The sequence below is a fragment of the Zootoca vivipara genome, chromosome 15, assembly GCF_963506605.1.
Source record: "Zootoca vivipara chromosome 15, rZooViv1.1, whole genome shotgun sequence".
Taxonomy (NCBI): Eukaryota; Metazoa; Chordata; class Lepidosauria; order Squamata; family Lacertidae; genus Zootoca; species Zootoca vivipara.
Genome location: NC_083290.1, coordinates 13688075 through 13709161, shown reverse-complemented (window position 1 = coordinate 13709161; position 21087 = coordinate 13688075). Strand labels below are relative to the sequence as shown.

The following is a 21087-nucleotide window of genomic DNA, read 5'->3' as shown; positions in this document are numbered from 1 at the left end:
CTGTCTAGGTCGGCCTGCCTAGTGCTACCAAGGGATCCAGTCATACAGTGTTTTTCTTCTATTTTCTTAATTGACATTATTAACAGCCCCAAACTGCAGTAGGTAGGGTATTCGATCATGCCTTATACAAAGCAAACAAGCAATGAACAATGAGAAAGGGAAGTGGTAACACACCAGTACAAACCAAGACGTCCACATTTCCCAAGCCAGCGTGCGTAGTGAATACTGAGCACCTGGGTTTGAAGCTTGAGAAATAAAACCCCATGAGATGGCATAGTAATATTTTGGATCCTCCTTCCCCCAGGAAACTCTTCAGTTTATGTGCGTAATTTTCCCCTGCAATAGCCAAAGTCCATAGTTTCTTACATCCCACAGGCAAATGCAGATTATTTTCAGTGTTCTTCCTTTCTAGGCTATTGAAATCCTAGCCAACATCCATGTCAAAAACGCTTTAGAGAGACCAGTTTTCATGTTGTCTGTTTACCTCTGGATTAAGCTTCCAGATGTGCACCAGACACCTGGTTATTCGGGACTTCCTTTTCTTGGATTGGCATCTGGGGAGCCGAACCACCCTTGGCTCCTTTTATAATGGTTTATTATTATTATTCATTTGTGCCAGGTGGGCATGGAGAGTTGGCAGCAGGAGCAGCCGGTGGTGCTGCGGACATGGGCTGCAGAATCCCCCCATAACTACGAAAACAACTGCCATGATGTCACCGTCTTCCTTTGTCCGGGGGCAACTTACTTCGAGGTGGAGTTTGACGAAAGATGTGAAACGGAGAGGAGGTAACCTTGCAGCAGTTTTCATCTCGGGTGTGACTTCCATGTTAGCACCTCTCTTTTGGCCCCATTGCTGAAGGCTCACTCATACATCTGTTAGCCCAGCCCCTTTCATTCCTGGGAAGGTCTAGCTAGGCAGGGGTGCCCCCTCAATCCCACACCTTCAGGATTGTTCTGCACATCTCTTCAATGCATCTGAGCTGTCCCAGTTAGGGCCCCAAAGGTTGCCAGAACGCACCAGTTAGAAAAATTCTGTTCTTTTAATGCTGCACAAACACATCTTCATAGGTACGATTACCTGGAATTTACTGATGCCAAAGGTGGAAAAACTCGCTACGATACCAAAGTTGGCACAGACAAGTGGCCCAAGGTGAGTGGCTTCCAAATACTGAGAACGAGCAAGACTTCTGTGTGAAGCAAAAAACCCACTGCGGTGGCACCACATTCAGTTGTTCCTGGCTTTTCTTGCAACTGCACTGGGAGGTTCTTTATGGAGAAGCACATACCTTGTTATTTAAGAGAGATGAAGAATATTGCCTTTTGGGGACTCAGCATCAAATCTTGCTTCACAACATACTCCTAAAGTAGGGGTGGCCAATGTGTGACCCACTAGATCAGCAAATGCCAAATTCTTTTTTTGCCAACCCCCACTTGGTTCCATAAACTCATCCCTTGTGCACCCCCCCCCCCCGCATAAAAAGAATAGCAGTTTGCATGACACACTAAGGAAGATAATAACACAATCAAATTCAAAAGGGCAACAAGTACAGTACGTGCACATTTATTCAAACTATTTAGTTTAATTAAGTCAATAAAATGGATGAACTTGATCCAGAGAAACCAGCTTTTTAAAGACTGATAATCATTTGCACCCGCACCACCACCTGCCATCTTCTTGCCTCTTAGCGTCCCCCCCCCAAGGCAATCCCACCGCCCCCCCCTGGCTATGATACCACCACTGCTCTAAATGTTGCTGGGCTGCAACTCCCATCAGCTCCCGCCAGCATTGTCAGTGAGTGATAGGAATCGTAGTCCTCCAATGTCAGGAGAGCCACAAGTTGGTCATTCCTGTACTGAAGACTTGTATGAACTCACAACTGCCAGAACGTATTTCAGATGGCTTGAAGGGGGTTAAAGCCTTCATTCCAGTTGGGCAGTGTCATTTTCCTGACGGGCAGGGCTACACAGGTTTCTGAACTTAAGTTTCACTATCCGATGGTATTTGCTTTATCCATTCCTTAGCATCGAACACACTACCCGGCTTTTTGCAGAACTCTTGAAATAGGAAGTTTTGTATTGCATCCTTCAGTCAAAACTTCCCAGGGTGGCTTTCACCTAATAAAAAGACGATGCATTTCATTTGGCTGGGGAGGTGTGTGTGTGTGTGTGAGTGAGAGAGAGAGAGAGAGAGAGAGAGAGAGAGCGCTGCGAGCACGATGGAGGAATGTTGGGTTATCATTCATAGCCCTGCTGTGACTTCCTGTCATGTGACGCTTGGCAAAAACCTCACCTGTTTTGTTGCTCTGTAGAAAGTGACCTTTAAGGCTGGCCCTCGGCTGCAGTTTCTCTTTCACTCCGACAGCAGTAATAACGAGTGGGGCTACAAATTCTCAGTCACTGCATATGGCTTGCCAGATGTGGAAGTTTCGTGGGGCCTGGACCTGCACCTTCTCGTGGCCAGGCTCATGGGGCGCCTGGCTTCTCAGAGCATGGTGCTGAAATCCCAACGAGGTGCGTTGAGTTCAAGCATTACTTGAAATGTGTTCAGGGTGTGGAGCTGTGGTGAAGATCCTTCATGAGCTGTAAGGAAGGGGAAGGAGGGGTTTGTTTTTCTATAAACTGAGGCAACGTAGTTGTCTTCAGTCTCCAGTTCTTTCCTGGTGATTTATTTATTCATTCATTAGGTTTGTGTACGTACCATTCTTAACTTCAAAAAGCTCAGAGCAATTAACAGTTTGTTCTTCCTCTAGCCACCACACTGAGTAGCATGTGAAACTTTGATATTGGAATCCCAGGTTTAGATGACTTTTGATTGAATCCCTTTAGCCAATTTTACTTTCCTTCGTCTGGCTACCTACACAGTAAAATAAATAAGTGTATACCCTGTTTCTCCCTTCCCCCAGTAGTTGAAGGTGACTTTTAAAAACATGTAATCTAAAACAACCAAAAGCAAGAATGTTATATGCATATTTTGAGCCCTAGAATCCATGTGCCTGCATCATATTGGTGCCTACATCATATGCCTACATCATAAGTAGGAGTGCCTACATCCAAGGTGCTTACATCATATTGTAAAATCCACAATGCTGGCTTCTGTATTTTATTTCCTTTTCACTTTCCATTGATTTAAAGGTTATGGGGCTAGAAATTTAAGATGCTTAATATAACAGATGTATAGCCTTTACTTTTCTAATATCGCTGCCTCTTTTTCCCCCTCTTCCCCAGAGGCAGGAAATGAAATAGAATTGTCTCCTGCAAAAGTGGCGTCTGTTCTTAACTCTCCTCTGTGGAAGCCGGTCTTCAGGCATCAGATGCGTTCTGAGCAAAAGCTGGGAGCTAGAGAGCGTAGCCAAATGCCGCAGGAAGATAAAGAGGTATTTCAGCCAACTTCCTAAATCTAGTCGCACTAATGCAGGCATCTCCAAACTGTGGCCCTCCAGATGTTTTGGCCTACAACTCCCATGATCCCTAGCTAACAGTACCAGTGGTCAGGGATGATGGGAATTGTAGTCCAAAACATCTGGAGGGCCGAAGTTTGGGGGTGCCTGCACTAATGCATGGAACCCTTCTGCTTCTCTTCAATGCTTCCTCAGCTGATACTGTACAGTAGTCAGATGACCACCTACAGGTGCTACGCCAACACAGGTAGCTATGACCAGACATCACAGGGGAAGCGTGACCAAGGCTAAGGATGAGATGGGGCAGAAACATGATGGGGATATATTTCATTTGATCTCTGGTCACCAAGCAGGTTTATTGCTGGCACTTGTTGGGACTTCTGTGTGGTAACTGCAAGAGAATTCAGTGGAGTTGTAGAGGAGGACATCCTGAGTAGCCTGCCCCTTTTATCTTATTCTATTTATTTAACAATTAATCTACTGTTTGCTTATAACAAAACCTGTAAGCGGTATACGTGAAATATCGAAACTAACAGTAAAGACAAATCAAACATACTGAAATAATTATAATTAACAGGGTTTTTAAAAAGAAAAAAATATTAAAACATATCAACAATCTATATGCTCACCTAAACTAAAATGTTTTCAGCAGGTACCAAAAAGAATATAGTGAAGGCACCTGCCTGATGTCCATAGGCAGAGAATTCAGAAATGTGGGTGTTGCCACAATAAAATAATCGATTTCTCACCGCTGTGGAATGAGTATTATTTGACACCTGTAACAGTGCCACTTCCACAGATCAAAGTGATTGGTTAAGCATACATGGTGTGAGTAAAGTGGCCCCGAGCCGTTAAGGGCTTTATATATCAATAGTAACACCTCGAACACGGCCCAATAAGAAACAAGGAACCAATACAGACCTCTGAGCTGAGGAGTTGCATGCTGATGGGGTCTTGCTCCTATAAACAACTGTGCTGCAGCATTCTACATCAACTGCAGTTTCCAGGTCATACAAGGGAAGCCGCGCAATAGAATACATTGTAGGAATCCAGTCTTGAAGCTACCAGTGCCCAGTGGTCAAGCCCTCCTGTCGCAGGAATGGTAAAAGCTGTTGTACCGAGTACAGCTAGTAAAAGGTGCTTCAAGCCACTGAGCCTCCCTGAGCCTCCAGTGACAAAGCTGGATCCAGAAGCACCTCCTGGTTGCATACCTGCTCCTTTAGGGATCTGTTTCTTTCGATTAAAACGGAAAGCTAAACCATAGTTTGGCATTACAGTACTGAGAGCAGCCCTAGCTTTTCTCCAGGCTCACATGTTATCTTGCTTCTCCTCTAGTGCAACTGTGAGGATTTAAGTAGGGGGGGGGGAGTTAGGAGGTTCCCTTACTGTGGGTCAATAATAACAAGACGAAGAATTCAGTAATGTTCATTGATTGCATGCGCAAGGTAGAACCCCCTGTGTGGAAGTCTCTACCAAGGAATTAAACACAGTATATGCATAGGTATAGAAGCGCAAAACAATCAAACCCTTCCCTTCATTACATTAGTTTATTCAGTCATAAAGCATCATTAAAGCAACACTATTTGACACCTGCATTTAGACCCTTTTGTTGTCACCTCATTTCACACCATCAGCTTTGCTACACAAGTGCTTAATCTACATTTCTCTTTGAAGCTTCTACAGCATGATTTGTTGCATTTTCCAAGTTTCTCGATGTCTCCAAATGTTTTCTTACCCATAACATAGCTTGCTTACTCCCTTTCAGTCACATCAAATATGGCAACTACAGTTAATATAAAATGGAAGTGGAAAATTCTTGTCTCTTTGTGACTATGCCAAGAGGGAAGGGAGGAAGCATATGAGCCCAGGTAGAGGGCAGACAAGGCTCATGCTTGTAACACTAAATCAGAGTGTACTGTTACCAACTAAATCTCTTCTAATCTTCTTTTCAGGCCACAAACTCTCATGCCAACAACTGTCACAATTTTCTCCTTGACTTCGCAAAGTCAGACTCTGCCCAGGAGTTCTGTGGGCCAAATTCTGAGCTTTTCAAAGGACTCGTGCAGGCATGTAAAAAACAGGCCCCAAAGACTGATATAGTTGCTGGTTCCACTATTGATCAAGCTGTCCAGTCTACATTTGCTGCTCTGGTCTATATCTCTCCAGATTTGTATGGGAAGCTTCAGAAATATGGTAACTCCTACCTTAGTGAACATACATTCGCAGTGAAGACGACTGCTCATATTTACATGATTCAGTTGTAAAAGTGTGACTTGTACGTTCTTTCTAGATAATAATATTTACAACTTTGCTCGCATCAGTTTTATGTACATGTGAAAAACCTGCAGCCCCTTAGTTTGGAAAAAATCAGGGCGAGTTGAGTTTCCCTATGTGTGTTCCAGAGGTCTGACTGGCCTCTGCTGAAAGTTGGGCATTTAGTGTCACTGGCCCCGTGATGTGGGGCTGGCACCCTTGCTTTTGACTTTCAGGCATCTCTTAGGGACCTCTTAGGCCTTTGCAGCTGTTTAAATTGATCAGCCAGTCAATTTAACAATCATTTGTACGTATTGCCCTAAATGGTGTTTTAGTTGTACACCGCCCTGATATTTTATGACATTGTCTACAGAAGTCTCTACAGAAGTGTTTTTATACCTAAGTGAGCCTAGGGGGCCATTTTATACAAGCAGCAGAAACAAGTGGCAAACCACTCCATGCTGTATGGTAGGTGGGGACCAATCTCCCCTGTGTATAGAAAAATGTTTCAGAGAGCTATTCTCTTTGTCAAAGTTTCTGTGAGCTGGGCAGGTTGTTTCCCCCTCCACCCCTATCCTCTGCGGCTATGCAATCATCAAACACTTGATCTTCCACCTGCAGGCTGAAGTTGATCCAGTCCAGGGAGATTTTTGGCCCTCAGTTCCATTGTTCGTATAAACTGGCCCCCAAAGACAACCACGTTTCTTTTATTGGTTTGAGGTGGTGGCAGAAGTCCACTGTGGCCTCTGCAATTCTTTCGTTACACCTTCAAGTTGGCTTAGAAATCTCTTCTTCCTTTCCCCACAGTCAACAGTGGAGGCAAAACACCTTTGGGCGAAGAGTTTGCACAGGTATATTCCCTGGCCGACGGGATCAGAATATGGATGGTAAGATTTCCTCTCTTTACCCTGGGGCCCAGAAAATAGTTGCCATACAATTTCCCCCATTTGTTCCTCATTTCCTGAGTCGGTCTCAGCATTACTGTGCAAAGAAATCCCTCTAAAAGATTATTTTAAGCATCTGAATTCATTTAAGTAGCATCAAATGGGCTGTCCCCCCTACCTCCTCTATCCACCTTGTCAAGTCAGGCCTACTCCTTTTCCTTCGCTCTGCCACTAGGCTGCAGATGGGTGTTGTCGTGAACTTCCACGCAAGAAAGATATCCCTCCACGTGGAAAGCTAACGTGTCAGGGAGAAGCTAGAATCCTTCTCCCTGAGATGCTAGTTTTACACGTGAAGCTGCAATCTTCCACGTGAGCTCCTATCTGTGGTCTGAAGTGCTATATATAGCCCACGCCCAGGTTTAGCACCTCAGCTAGTCCTCTGGTTCAGAATGCAAGGAGAGCCCTTGTAGCTGGGCCTGGTTCAAAGCCTGTCCAGTTGTACACCCTGGTCTCAGTGTCTGAGTCCAGCAGCACTGTCTCCACTTGTGATTCCCAGCATATGGTTTTCAGAGGCAGAGCACCCCCGATACTGAAGGCAGTTCATACTTACGAAGGTTTGCTTCACAAGTTACATACCTCCTACATGTATAAGAAACTCCATGAAGCCTGCATCATAATCTTCACCACCACCATTATTATTATTATTATTATTATTACTATTAGTTATGTGCACATGTTCCTCCCCCCACCCCCGGCCCCTTTTGCATCTCATGGTAAACCACAGAGGAAAATTACCTTTGAGATTCTGCTCATGGTGTGCTGGTTCGTGTATATCTCTAAGCCAGTGCTGTGACAGGTAGGTAGCCGTGTTGGTCTGAGTCGAAGCAAAATAGAAAAAAAATTCCTTCAGTAGCACCTTAAACAACAACTAAGTTTTTATTTTGGTATGAGCTTTCGTGTGCATGCACACGCACACGAAAGCTCATACCAAAATAAAAACTTAGTTGGTCTTTAAGGTGCTACTGAAGGAATTTTTTTTCTATTTTGCCAGTGCTGTGAATTACTTCCACCCAGCTTGACAAAGGAGGAGTACTGGGGCAGCGACGATTTGAGCAATGTGAACTGGCACACTGCTCATTCACAATAAGCCATAAGTTTGTTTCTAACTGTGACATGTGAACCAGTCCAGTGGGGAAACCGGCAAACAGAGTCATCTGTATGTGCATGTTTGTGTTTAGTGTGCATGCTGGCGTTCATTCACACAAGGAAGACCTTCTGAGGCAGGAAATCAGTAGCAGTTAAAATTTCCCCTCTGGTTTTCCATGCAACCTGTTTATTTCTGGAGCGGAGCTTCTTGTTGGCGGACTCATTTCACAGTTCAGCAAGCTGATTGCAGGGTTAGGCTAGATGATCTGGTGACTCTCATTCAGATCTGCAGTTCTATGGTTGCATAAAAAATATTTCCAGGATTGGCAAATTTTGAAAGTACTTTAAACTCTATTAAAAATACGTGTGTTTCTACAGCTAGAAATGAAACAGAAGTTCCTCGTGAACCAGGGAAGCGATGGGGAGGAGAAGCAGGCCATTGAGATGAGCGAGGTGAACCCGGAGTCCCTTGGTAAGTGTCATTGTGCTTCTGCCTCTCTTTGCTCCTCTTGCTTTTCCCATGGGCAGCAGACAGCCACTTTGATGAATATCACCCCCTGGCAGGAAGTGTTCAGAGTTTAGGATTTACACAACCGAGTCCATTTCCTCCCTTTAGCCAATGTGGACTGTCTGTCGAGTTTTCTATCAAGATCTTGTTCTTTAGATTTGAACCTCAGCTTTGCTGTTCATGTTTGTTTCTACTTTGGGTGTGAGTTGTGAGTGGAGTTTTTCACTTCTGCTCAAATTATTGAAGGGGTACACTCTTGGACTCTGTGGGAGAAGGGTAGTCTTAGATCATTTGTTGGGGTGGGTGAGGACAGCAGGTTTTTGGAGGAATAGCCTGGAGAATCAGGACTCCCAAACATACCCAAAATAAAGGGTAATGGCTGCCTACGTAACATTTAATGGCTGAGGCCTTGAGTAGGCCCATTGTTGTATGTGGGGTAGGTTCTTTTGCCAAATTGTGTATAGTGTATTCAGTGCTATTGCTTCTGAAGGAAAAAAGAGTCTCATTTTTAGCTCTTGTCACTGGGCCCAGGCGACTGTGGGTTCGTTTACAACTCTGGGCTGGTTCCCAGGGTTTTTGAACCCCGGATCTTGACATGCAGTATATAGGAATTCAATCTTTCTCTCCAGGCTTCCTGTCCACCTAGAGTGTCTGTGCCTTGTGTTGGGCACCCAGGACAGCTTTGGTCTGTTGGTCTCTTGCCCACCTCATCGTCTAGCAGTCTTCCTGCCTGAGCGGACGATGGTGAAATACGGATGATGTGAAATACCTGAAAGATCGATCCTCTCCTCCCCTATACACCCCCCCCAGCTGCTAAGATCAGTGGAGGGGTCCCTCTTGGTTGTTTCTCTGCCCTCAGAAGCTCAAGGGAGAGGGTATTCTCTATGGTAGCCCATAAGTTGTGGAACTCCCTCCCCAGTTGTCTTTGTCACCATCATTACATAGCTTTTGTGAATGTTGAAGATGCACCACTTTACTCTGGCTTTTGACACTTGAGATGTACAGTGGTGCCTCGCTTAACGAATGCCCTGCTTAACGAAATTTCCGCTTAACAAAAGGATTTTTCGAGCGGAGCTTGCCTCACTAGACGAATGCGTTTTACGAAAAATTCGTCTAGCGAATCGCGGTTTCCCATAGGAATGCATTGAAATTCAATTAATGCGTTCCTATGGGCAAAAAAAAATTCAAAGAAATTCAATGCATTCCTATGGGATTCGCTAGACGAATTTTTCGCTATAAGAAAAGACCCGTGGAACGAATTAATTTCGTCTAGCGAGGCACCACTGTATATTTTTTAGAACCCACCTTTTATTACTGTGTTTTAATATTACTGTTGTAACCTGTCCTGGAGTAAAGGGCAGGTAATAAATGGTAATTATGTTGAGAACGCCTGCATTGATGGTCTTGGAGGACTTCAACGTTCACACCAAGGCCGCTAAGTCTGGGGCAGCTCAGGACTTTGTGGCCGTCATGACACCTCTGGAATCCCATGCTGTCCCCAGCATGTCATTGACCCAATGCATGTGGCAGGCCACACTACAGCGAGAGCTGTAAGGTAGGCCGTGCACTTATGAAATACTTAACATTTCATCTGTTGCTACGAGATGCACAGAGCAGAAGGAGGAGCCCAGTTGCACCGCTCTCATGATGCACTTGTTGCCTTTCTATTGCAGCGCAACAGTGCATCCAGAAAAGTCATCTCTTGCTCAGTTTTCTGCCTGCACGGACCAAGGCAGAAGGCCACGACTCGGATCACGTGGAGGACTTTGGGCGATGCCACAAAGACAGACGTCAGAGGACGAGCTCTGTCGTTGAAGCGGATTTCCAAGCATCGGATTCTTCCCCCATCTCTGGAATGACTGGTTTTGTTTTTCCAGAGGCAGGTCAGGCCGCCTCCAGCTCAAAGAGGAAGCAGGTGCCAGACTCGCCACAGACAGAAGTGTCTCCTGTGTCCCAAAGCAAATCCCTTGATAGTAACTTGTCGGAGCAAGAAGATGCCTTGTCCCCTCCCTCCACTCCCACTCGGAAGCCTCCATTCAGCCGGGGGAGGCTCCGGCTCCTCTCCTTCCGCTCCATGGAGGAGTCCAGGCCTGTGCCCAGCATTAAGGAGAAATACCCCATCCTGAAACACACCTTGGACTTCATTAAGGACCAATCTCTTTCTCATGAAAGGTGAGCCAGATCCAATTTTGTGCCGGTAAGACTCTGGGTGAAAGAAAAACCAAACGTCTCATTAAATAGAGGCTCCAGAAAGACCTCAAGGCGCGTTTGAGATTTGCTTGTTCGGCTCCTACCTCTTGGCCTGTGGTGCTTATTGCTGAACAATAGGATGCCATGAGAGCATAAGAAAGAGCCCCGCTAGATCAGTCCAATAGCCAGTCTAGTCGAGCATCCTGTTCTCACAGTGGCCAATCAGATACGAGGAACCGCAGTATGGCACAAGGTGTGTTTTGCCTCAGAATATATGCTCAACAGTGAATGTTTTGTGAGAAGTATTTGTTTGTGTTTCTAACATGTTACGTAAACTGCCTAGGGGTTACGTTATATTAAGCAGTACAAAAAAGTGTAGAAATATATTCTTGAGTTAAGAATTCCATCCCGGTGGGCTAGTGTATGTGAGAGCGTTTCTTGCTTTTGTGTATATATCAGGAAACCCTGTTATAACAAACCATAAAGCCAGGTAGTGTGTTGTCATCACGTTGCTGCCACGTTTTACCCACCGCTTGCCGCTTTGTTAGGCTTCTTGACGTCACCAGTTCTCTTTTGACGGAGAAGCTCATCGGTGTGGGTTACTGCACCATCCCCTTGTGCCAATGCAGGAAAATGTTTAATTGGAAAGTGTGTGTGTGTTTCTCCTAGTGTTCTGAAAGTCCTTGCTTTGAGGAAAGCTCAGGCCAAAAGCATCTTGGAAGTGCTGAAGATGATCCTCCAGTGCCTAGAATCCCTCAGCCAGCCTCACTGCTTCACCCCACCTTGCATCATCTTCCTGCTGGAACTCCTGGCTTGCCAAAAAGACTTCACAAAGTAAGACGTGGGAAGCTGCACTTAAGGCATAGGCAGTTGTTCATTTTTTGCTCAGGTTAGCAGAGAGCGGAATGCGTCCAGTCAAGCCATTGGTCCATCTATCTTAGTATGGCTACCCCTTTACCCAAGGCCAGCATTTTTCAGCTGCAGTCCAAAACATTTGGAGGCACCAGTTTTTGGGTGGCTGGAATACAGGAAGGAGAGAGCTTGATTTTAGAGGCAAATAAAATTTGCCCCAGTAAGTAAGAACATAAAAAGAGACTGCTGGATCAGGCTGTTGGCCCATCTACTCCAGCACCCTGTTCTTACAGGGCCCACCCGATGCCTCTAGGAAACCCGCAAGCAGGATTTGATCACAAGAGCACACTCCCCTCCCGTGGTTTCCCACAACTGGTGCTCAGAAACATTATACCGCCTCCACCTGCAGGCGGGGCAGAGCCACTGTGGCTCGTACCCATGAATAGACTTCTCCATGAATTTGCCCGGTCCTTTTTAAAAAAACATCCAAGTTGGTGGTCCGCACAGCCTCCTGTGGGAATGAGTTCCATACTTTAGCTACGCGCTGCATGAAGAAGGACTTTCTTTTACCTTTCTTTTAAATAAAAAAAATCCGATTTTTTTGATTTTTTTTAAAAAATCTTTGATTTTTATCCACCCTGCAAAGAGAATATTTAATAAAAACTATTTTTTAAATAAATACGGATAACCTGTCATACACTTAGCATTGTAATATTTTAATGGATGGTCTTGGGAATAGCTCAAGTTATGTATTTCCCCCACCCACATTCAATGCTTTGTTTAGAAAAAGGGAGGATTTATGTTAAATAAACATGACAGTGGAGGACTGACGTTTCAGTTTTATTAGCTCATACGCGCAGGCTTCGTATTGCTTTCAGGCTTGATTTTAAACCAGGCTGTTATTTTTTTAAGAAAACGAAAGCCTTAACAAATATTAGCAAAACCCTGATGTATGTGTGTTAATTATATATCCCAGATTTTGCTGCGAAAGGGAAAGCAGGCAGGTGGGCTGGATCTGGTGTGGAGATAACATAGGTTGAACCAGAGCTGAGAGTTAACAACAACAGAAAGAAATTGCAGGGGGACATTTTGGTTCTTCTCATTGCCCCTCTGCTCTGGTGTCAGTGCAATGGTAGATTGAAGTAGCTATTGTTGTTGGGACATATTACACAATGGCAGGCTTATAAAATGCAATTCAACAGCCTATATATCTTCTTTTCCAGCTATTTTGCACACTTAGAAGGCTGTGGGGCTGAGCTGCACCGGGAAATACGGGAATCTTACTACCAGCTTCTTCTCTTTTTGGTCAACGCTCTGAAAGGATTTAACGACCTCGATGAGAAGTATGGACCTCTCTCCCTCTCTCTCTCTCTCTCTCTTAAAGCATACAAGATCCTTTGTTTTATTTTTTGTAAGACTCCTTTACTCCAACCACCGTGGTAATTGTCCCTGGTGTTGTGTGAGGAGCCCATTGTCTGACCATAACGTGCTATCAATCTATTTTATTGCGTCACTCTGAGCTCTCAGTATCATTTATTACTTATTAAGGTATTTATATCCTGCCTTTCTCCCAGGCTGGGACTCAAGGCAGCTCATAGCTGTTAAAAACATTATAAAACCCAAAGTTACAAAAAGCAAACTAATAAAACACATTTAAAACCAGCAATTTAAATGCAGTCTGCCCTGACAGCAGCCCAGTGGTCAGTCTTCGTCTGCACCTTAGTATTCAAAGGCCTGTCTGAAGAGGAAGGTCTTGCTTAGCCTGCTGGCAGAAGGATAACAAGGGGAGGGAGGAGTCAGTCTGATCTCTCTTGGGAAGGAATTCCACAGTAGGGGAGCAGCCACAGAAAAAGCCCTGTATTATGAACAAGGGAGAAAAATCAGGTTGTTTCCAATGTTGCTTTCCTCCACACTATGTGCAAATTCCATCATGTTCTCTCCCTTGGTCATAGCCCCCTTTACCCCCAAATGAAATTAAGGCCGTTTGTCCCTTCTCCCTCGCTTTTGCCACCTGCAACCTTGCAGCTCCTCCGTGTTTTAATTGCGCTGCCCTGGTTTGTCTTCCCTGTTCGTTTAGATCGTTGCTCCCTGCCTTGTCCTGCGTGCAGACGTCTCTCCTTCACCTCTTGGACATGGGTTGGGAGCCAAGTGACCTTTCCTTCTTTGTTGATATACAGCTGCCACACCTCCTTATCAGCATGTCACGAGAGAACATAAGTACACATGACAGCATAGTTTGGTAAGTTGGGACAAGTACCTGGGTTTGTTTTGCTTTGACACTCCTATTGGTGCCGCAGCAAAATGACTAGCACGTTTGCAAAGCTAAGCAGGGTCTGGTATGGTTTCAAATTGGATGGGAGACCACCTGTTGAGATTCCTGCAATGCAGGGGGTTGGACTACATCACCCTCGGGGTCTCTTCCAACTCTGATTCTTTAAAAGTCTGTGAAATAATTTTGGCTGGGAAGTAGCTGGTGCATTTGTAGGAATTGCCCAGAACTGCCTTGAGGGGATCTTGGCTGAAAGGTGGGATAGAAATCTGACAAGTGAATAAATAATGCAAAATAAAGATATTTCCCAAAGCAGTTACTGTTTCTTACAAGTGCTGGCTTTCTCTAAAAAATACAGATGCCTTGTTTTTCTTTTTCCCCTTAGACTGAGATGTTTGTTGTTTGGATTAATATATCAACTGCCTGCATTGCAGGATTCCACATTTGTTCCTATGGTTCATAGGGGTTGTGCGTTTCCAGTAGGGCTAGGCATTTGAGTAGCCCACTTTTTAAAACTTTGTTTATTAATGGCATTCGTATGCTGTACAGCATAAAGTTCTCTTTGTGGTTTAACAGGAAACAATTCTAAACACATTTGAAATGCAAATTAGGTCATAAAACCATGAAATCAAAACCTACATCCTTGCTCCTCCAAAGTTAGAAAACAGATTTTAAAACATAGGAGGTCATACTGCACCAGCTCTTTAAAAGACCTGGGTGTCGCCGGAAATATCACAAAGCTGGCACTGGGCAAACCTCCCTGGGGAGGCTGTTCCATAATTATGGTGCTAGCACCGAAAAAAACCCCTCTTACTGGCCTCAGATAATTCAATGGGGGACACTCAGAGCAGGCACTCCAAGGAGATTCTTTGGAAGAAGACCAAATTATTTTTAAAGCATTAATTTTAATAGGCAACCTGAAGAGGGTTAAATTTATAGGTTTAGTGCTTGTGTTAATTATGAAAACAAATGGGAATATACAAAGTTTTTCTGTGCCACCCACCCATTAACAAATGTGATCATGTGAAAGTGTAAAAAATAGTTGACTTGAGTTTTAAAAAATAGAACATAGACAGAGATAAAACCTTTGACCATTAAATAGCAAGACAACAACAGAAAACAGTTTTTTTTTAAAAAAATGCTGGAACGTGGGGAAATGAAAAGGTCTTCCCATGATGCTGAAAGGTTGACAGCAGAGGCACCATGTACGCCTGCCTGGGGAGGGCACCCCACAAACCAGGGCATTACCACTGAAAGCCCTCCCTCAGTGGTGCTGTGTTCTCAGGCCCCTTCCACTCTCCCTAAGTTGCAGGATCTTATTCCTGACCACGCATTGACCTGTGCTTGTTGCGATTCTGAGATGCAGACCCTCAAAAGAACAGCAGGACTGTAGAAGAGATGTCCCTGCCCCCCCCCAAGCTTCCATGCTTGCCACATTCTCCAGATTGAAGGGACAGGGGGAATCCTGTACAATAATGAAATGAATGAAATTAACTTGCGCAAGTGTGGGCGACTCACAGAACAATTCTTCTCTTCGGCTCTTAATCTGGAACACCAGGCTACAGTTAAGATATTTGAAGCATATTCACCTGAAGCCTCTTTTTACTTGAATCAAATGGCTTTTAATCCTTTCCCCCCCATTATTTTGGTCCTGCCGTTCTAAGTAGAAAGCATTTTATTTTGTGCCTTTGTTCCTAGTCAGTGGAGCGAGGAAGAGGAACTCGCAGACTACAAGCAGAACTCTGAGTGGATGGACGAGTGTCAAGAAGGAGTCTTTGAAAGCTGGTGCGACAAGATAAGCCAGGCTGACCCAGAGAAGCAGAGGAAGGTCATTAGAATGAGAACTTTTTGTCTGGGTTTGGTGGAAGGGCTCAAGAGGTAGAGCAGGTGGAAGCAGAGCTGGTGAAGTGGGCAGGCATGGATGGGCATATTGTAGCCAGCAGGGGTTGGGGCGGCACGTATGAGAGGCCCAAGGACCCTACTCTGAAAACCGGAGATGACATTGTGGGAATGGGGTAAAGGGAGGATGTATCCTGAACACAAGAAGGCAGATGGTTGACATTGGCTTTGGAAGATGTTCCTTCAAACCTGCTGAACTATGAAGTCCACCCAGTGGCCCTGGGAGCATGCAATCTGTTCCCCCCACCATTTGGGATTCGGAAGGCATATTTATGTTTCCTTTTCTTGCGACTTTTTAGCTAGCTGTCAATTTTTGACTTGCCTTCTATGTTACCTATGCATTTAAATATTTATAAGATGCCTTTCGGGATCAAATCCACCCAAGCCAGCAAATTAAAAACAACCGTATAAGAACAACATTAGTATATTATTATGATTGTGAGACTTTCAAAATGTGGGGGCGGAAGCGGTGAGAGGAGAATACCAGAAATTCATTAAAATATATGGTTCAACTGGTTTAAAACCCTTTCGCAGCAGAGCTACATGACTAAAAAACACATTTTAGTCATTGGCTGAAAACACTGATAGGGGGATAGAGTTGGGAACTCAGAATGTGCATGCTTAGGTACTTAGTTCACAGGATAGCTTTGAATCTGGGGGTGCGGGGAGTGTGTAACCAGCTTTGTTTGTACCTGGAAGAGTTGTATATGCAGAAGCCTCATTGGGGCTGAAATCAAGTTCTCTCTTGGCATTAATTGAGAGCTCTGTTTGTGCAGAGAGAGAGAGAGAGAGAGAGCGCAAAATTCCGAGAAGCAATCCTGCATCCATCTGCTTTCTTTCCAAAGCCCTCCAGGCTTTACAAAACTCATGTTCTTCCCACCTGAGGTTTCCCTGTGATGGGCTTTCTTCCCAGTTCCTGTTCCATTATCTAGAGCAGGCATGTCCAACTCCCAAGAGACAGCGATCTACTCCCACTTTAAAATAACTGGCAGTGATCTACCCATTGGATTTTTGGGGAGGAAGACCCAAAGTTGTTGCGCTTTTGGGGGGGGGGGATGAAGACCCAAAGTTTTTAGCTGGGGGGGGGGGATCGACCGAGGGCACCCAGCAATCAATCACGATTGAGCTGTTGGACATGCCTGATCTAGAGGCATTGTAGCTTGTAAGAAATTCATTTTCTTGTAATGTGGACTGACCTGATGCTGTGCCTCCTGAAGTTAATTGTGGCTTGGAACACAGTCACCTCTCAGGTTTTGCCCTTATCTGGATTTTGCAGTGCTGTTCAAAGCTCAAAGAACAAAGCAAAATGCACATTAAAAATATGCATTTAAGAATAACATGCATTCTGAGATGCGTTTTTGGGAGAAAATGTGTTTGCAAATGCATAGCTTTTTTGGGGTAGGTTAAAAAATAATTGTAGATCAGCCTTTTCCAAACTGGTGTCTTCTAGCTTTGGACTGCCACTTCCAGCTGCCTTGATGGTAGTTGTAGTCCAAATCATATTGGAGGTTTGGCTGTTGCAGATTAATGAATAATCAGGACATAATGGGTTTAAGAACACAAGAGCTGTCTTGCTGGATCAGGCCAGTGGCCCATCAGGTTCAGCATCCTGTTGTCACAGTGGCCAGCTGGATACCAGTGGGAAACCTGCAAGCAGGATTCGAGCACAAGAGCAACGCTCTCCCCCACTGTAGCTTGCTTTTAGGCTAATTAATACATGCAAAACTGGGCTTGCTAGGATGGCTCAGTTGGTAGAGCACGAGACTCTTAATCTCAGCTTCCTGGGTTTGAGTCCCACATTGGGCAAAAGATTCCTGCATTGCAGGGGGGTTGGCCTAGATGACCCTCGTGGTCCCCTTCCAACTCTTTAATTCAATGATTTCCATCAGAAATATATTGATCTGCCCACGCTGCAGATGATGGCTCTTGAGTTGGACCTGCAGTGGGCAGAGCCAATATAGTAGCATTTTATCGTTTAAAGTTTTATGCAAACCAAGCTTGTGAACAATGTTTCCATGTCTCGTTCCAGATGCACATGTTCATTGCCCGCTACTGCGACCTGTTACACGTGGACATATCCTGTGATGGGTGCGATGAGATCGCTCCTTGGCATCGTTACCGCTGCTTGCAGTGCAACGACATGGATCTTTGCAAAACGTGCTTTTTGGGTAAGCCCGTAGGCCAGAAATGACATTGTTTCTTCTTCAAAGGGGGTGATCAGTTTTCTGTAGTTTAACAACTTTCTTTTCCTTTTTCTTTTTTTAAGTAGACATCCAAAGAGATCCTTTTGCAGTAACTTTTAAAAAATATATGGCACCAGTTTTCTGAATTTTGAAACAGGCAATATTGCCCACACAAGAAAAAGGAGGGGTAGGGTGTAAAACATGGAAATTCTATAATTTGCAGGTTGTGGTGTGTATGTGTATAGATGGATTGAAGTTACGTGGATTCCCAGTACATTCATCAGCTACTACTGGCCCGTTTTCCCAGCAGAGAAGAGGGACTCCCTTTACCTTCTCTTCTCTCTCTCTCTCTCTCTCTCTCTCTCTCTCTCTCTCTCTCTCTCTCTCTCTCTCTCTCTCTCTCTCTCCTGCCTCTCCTCTTTCTATTTCTGGGGGCAAGAATGGGGAACCTGCAGCCCTCTAGCTATTCTCTAAACTCCCAACTCTCACCAACCCAAGCTTATTTGTGTTTTAGTGCAGTAATAAGGAAGCTGTGGCCCTCCAGGTGTTGCTGGACTGCAACTCCCATCATCCCTGACCCTTGGCCATACAGGCTGGGGCTGATGGGAGCTGCATTCTAGCGATATTAGGAGGGCCACCGGCTCCCCATTCCTCTGCTCCAAGGGGACCTGGAATTGTCAAAGACAGCTTATGCCCCCTGTGCTGGCTGAGGCTGATAGGAGCTGTAGTTCAAAAGATCTGGAAGGTACTAGGCAGCAGAGGCTGAGGAAAGCGCTTTATTCAACAGTTCTGCTGCAATAGAGATTGAACGATGGTTGCTTTGAACACCTGTTGCTGTCCCTTTGCATCCCATGTAGGCGGAGTGAGACCCGAAGGCCACGAGGCGAACCATGACATGGTCAACATGGAATATGCCTGCGACCACTGCCAGGGCATTATCGTTGGGCAGCGCATGAACTGCAACGTGTGTGAAGATTTTGACCTTTGCTTTGGGTGTTACTCCGCCAAGAAGTACTCCGAGAGGTACTGTGCCTTCGTAACCTTCTGAATCTTAACGTGATCAGGCACCTCTGCTTTTTGGCATTATCAGGTGGAGGGGTGGGGGCAAATCTGGGCTAATCCACAGGTGCAATTTGCTCAGCGCTTCTCCTGATCTACCTTGAGTAGATCAGGAGCCTACAGACTTGCCGGATGTACCTGGTTTATTTTATTAGCACCCCACCCCCAGATCTACTAATTAGCTGGAATTGACACATTAGGAATAGCGTACCTTTGAATACATCCTTACCCTATGAATTTGTTTCCAGTGACAGGAACCATGCAGAGCCCATATGGATGGAGCATTTCTTGAGGGGGTTGGGGGTATACGAGGATTGTATGTTGTAAGCATTTTCAGAAAATAAGAAGCAAGAAAGGAGATGACAATCTAGGTTGCAGAGACTTATATTGTGCCCATGCGCCCCGCAGAGCACAGCCCCACTTTGCGCCTAGAGGTGGTCACATCCATCCTGTTGACATTTTGCTAGTAGCAGGTGTCAACCATCCTTCGTAACAAGAAGTTCTGCTCTTCTTCCCCCCTCCCCTCCATTTTAGCCACCTGCCCACCCACAGCGTCACAGCGCACCCGATGATGACCATCCGGATCAGTGACCGCCATCGGCTCATCCAGCCCTACCTTCACAACTACTCTTGGCTGTTGTTCTCCGCCCTGGCTCTCTACAGCGCCGACTTGTCGAGCGGCAAGCAAGGGGATGGCGAGGAGGCGCTTGACCCCCAGGTCGTCGCCCACGCCAGGACCCTGCAGCAGGAGTGCATCCAGCTGATTGGGGACTGCCTGGTGAAAGTGCAGCATGGGAAAGGTGAAGGCCAGGGCATGGCTGCTCAGATGCAAGCACGGATTCTGCACACGTGCTAAGGCCTGTTGCTTTGATATGAAGCTGTAAGGAGCCTTTGGCCCTCTGGGTGTTATTGAACTACAACTCCCCTCATCCGTGGCCACTGTTCATGCCTGCTGGGGCTGATGGGAAGTGTAGTTCAGCAGCTTATGGAGGACCGGGGGTTCCCTGCACCCTGCCGTAAGGTCTGCATCTGGATTCTGCTTCAGGGTGGAGATTGCAGAGGGTAACTTTTTGCGTGGGTGGGATGTTTTATTGTACGGGTTGGTTTTCTGCTGGTGTATGTGTTTTTTGATTAAAATATTGTAAGTCACTTTGAGTTGCCATAGGGAAAAAGTGCCTAAGAAATTTAAACAATAAATGATTTTTTTGGAGGGGCGGGGTTGTTGGGACACCCTCTTCCAGCATTTAAAACTCCCACAGTCAAAACATGTTGCACCTGCACTGCTCATTTTGCTAAACTACTCCCTACCCAGTGTGGGCTGTGCAGTCCCTAAGGCTGCCTTTCCCCATCCCTGGTGGCTAGGGAATAGGATAATTTGGAAGGGAGGCTGTCAGCAGTGGCAGTAAACCCCATATGAGCTGGTCTGGATTCTTGGAACACTGCTGGGTGTGTGTGAGGGAGGCACAGAGTTCATTTTCTTAACCCTCAAGTTCCAGAGCTTGCTCTAATTATGATGAGAGTTGGATTTATTTCCTTCTTTTCCCCTACCCTCACCCCAGTACACATTTAGGATCTGGTCCATTCATGTTCTGCTTTTGGATCATCTTTAACTTCCTTCCCCCACATCCAGGTTTGAAAAGCCTCACTCTGCTCTGCATGTTGCCAGAAAGTGAATCTTTACCCGAAAAGGGGATACTATCAGTTGAAAATTCCACAGACAGCACTGGTGAGAGAGCCATGGAAACCGATAAGGCAACGTCTGCATCTTTCACCCATTGCAACGTAAATATATATATATATTTAAAATGCTTCAGTGTAAATGCTTTTTTTTAAATTAAAGGATGCTTCAAACTGGTCCCTCTTTCGGTGTCCCTTTTTATGATTCTGTGCAGCTGTAATGACTGCCTATATCAACTTCTGTGTACATAGTACCTTCCAGATGTTTTGGACTACAACTCTCTTCAGCCCCAGCATCCTGTGGCCACGCTGGCTTGGTCTGCTGTGAGTTATAAACCAAAACAGCTGTAGGATATACCAGGTAGGCAAAAGCTACCCTGCACTGCAGATTCTTGCAGCTTATAAGCAGATAAGGCAGAACAGGAGGATGTTGACTCCTGTTTTCTAGAAGGTAGGAGTGAGCTCCACATTCACAGCAAATGATTAATCGGGGTATACCTTCACATGTGAATATTGTCATTGATGAAGAATCCTATTTTTGTTAACAAAGAGGCATAAGCGATGGGTGGAACGAATGATGGCTTCCCAGGGCCTGAATCTGACTTCACCTTGGTTTTGCGTAAATTTTAAGATTTGTGTTAATTTCAGACTGATAGCTAATAGTTCACAGGTGTAGGGAAGAAGGTCTCATCTCGCAAGGAGCATGGCAAGCGCACCCATTCATTGAGCGCACATGTCCTCTTTCCTGCCCATATACACTGCCAACCAC

At 45.3% G+C, this 21087-nt stretch overlaps 1 protein-coding gene across 2 annotated transcripts in view; it reads left to right on the top strand.

The window, feature by feature from the left end:
* The window catches only part of ZZEF1 (zinc finger ZZ-type and EF-hand domain containing 1), an 83596-nt gene that overhangs the window by 37535 nt on the left and 24974 nt on the right, over positions 1-21087 (top strand). For both annotated transcript variants that reach the window (XM_035138952.2, XM_035138951.2), the window contains exons 22-37: positions 620-786; positions 1069-1150; positions 2310-2511; positions 3226-3374; positions 5351-5591; positions 6459-6538; positions 8060-8153; positions 9863-10361; positions 11049-11213; positions 12455-12574; positions 13309-13470; positions 15199-15328; positions 17429-17567; positions 18440-18605; positions 19176-19441; positions 20272-20423. In XM_035138952.2, the coding sequence (XP_034994843.1) occupies positions 620-786; positions 1069-1150; positions 2310-2511; positions 3226-3374; positions 5351-5591; positions 6459-6538; positions 8060-8153; positions 9863-10361; positions 11049-11213; positions 12455-12574; positions 13309-13470; positions 15199-15328; positions 17429-17567; positions 18440-18605; positions 19176-19441; positions 20272-20423 (2814 nt within the window). The remainder of the gene's footprint in view (positions 1-619; positions 787-1068; positions 1151-2309; positions 2512-3225; positions 3375-5350; positions 5592-6458; positions 6539-8059; positions 8154-9862; positions 10362-11048; positions 11214-12454; positions 12575-13308; positions 13471-15198; positions 15329-17428; positions 17568-18439; positions 18606-19175; positions 19442-20271; positions 20424-21087) is intronic.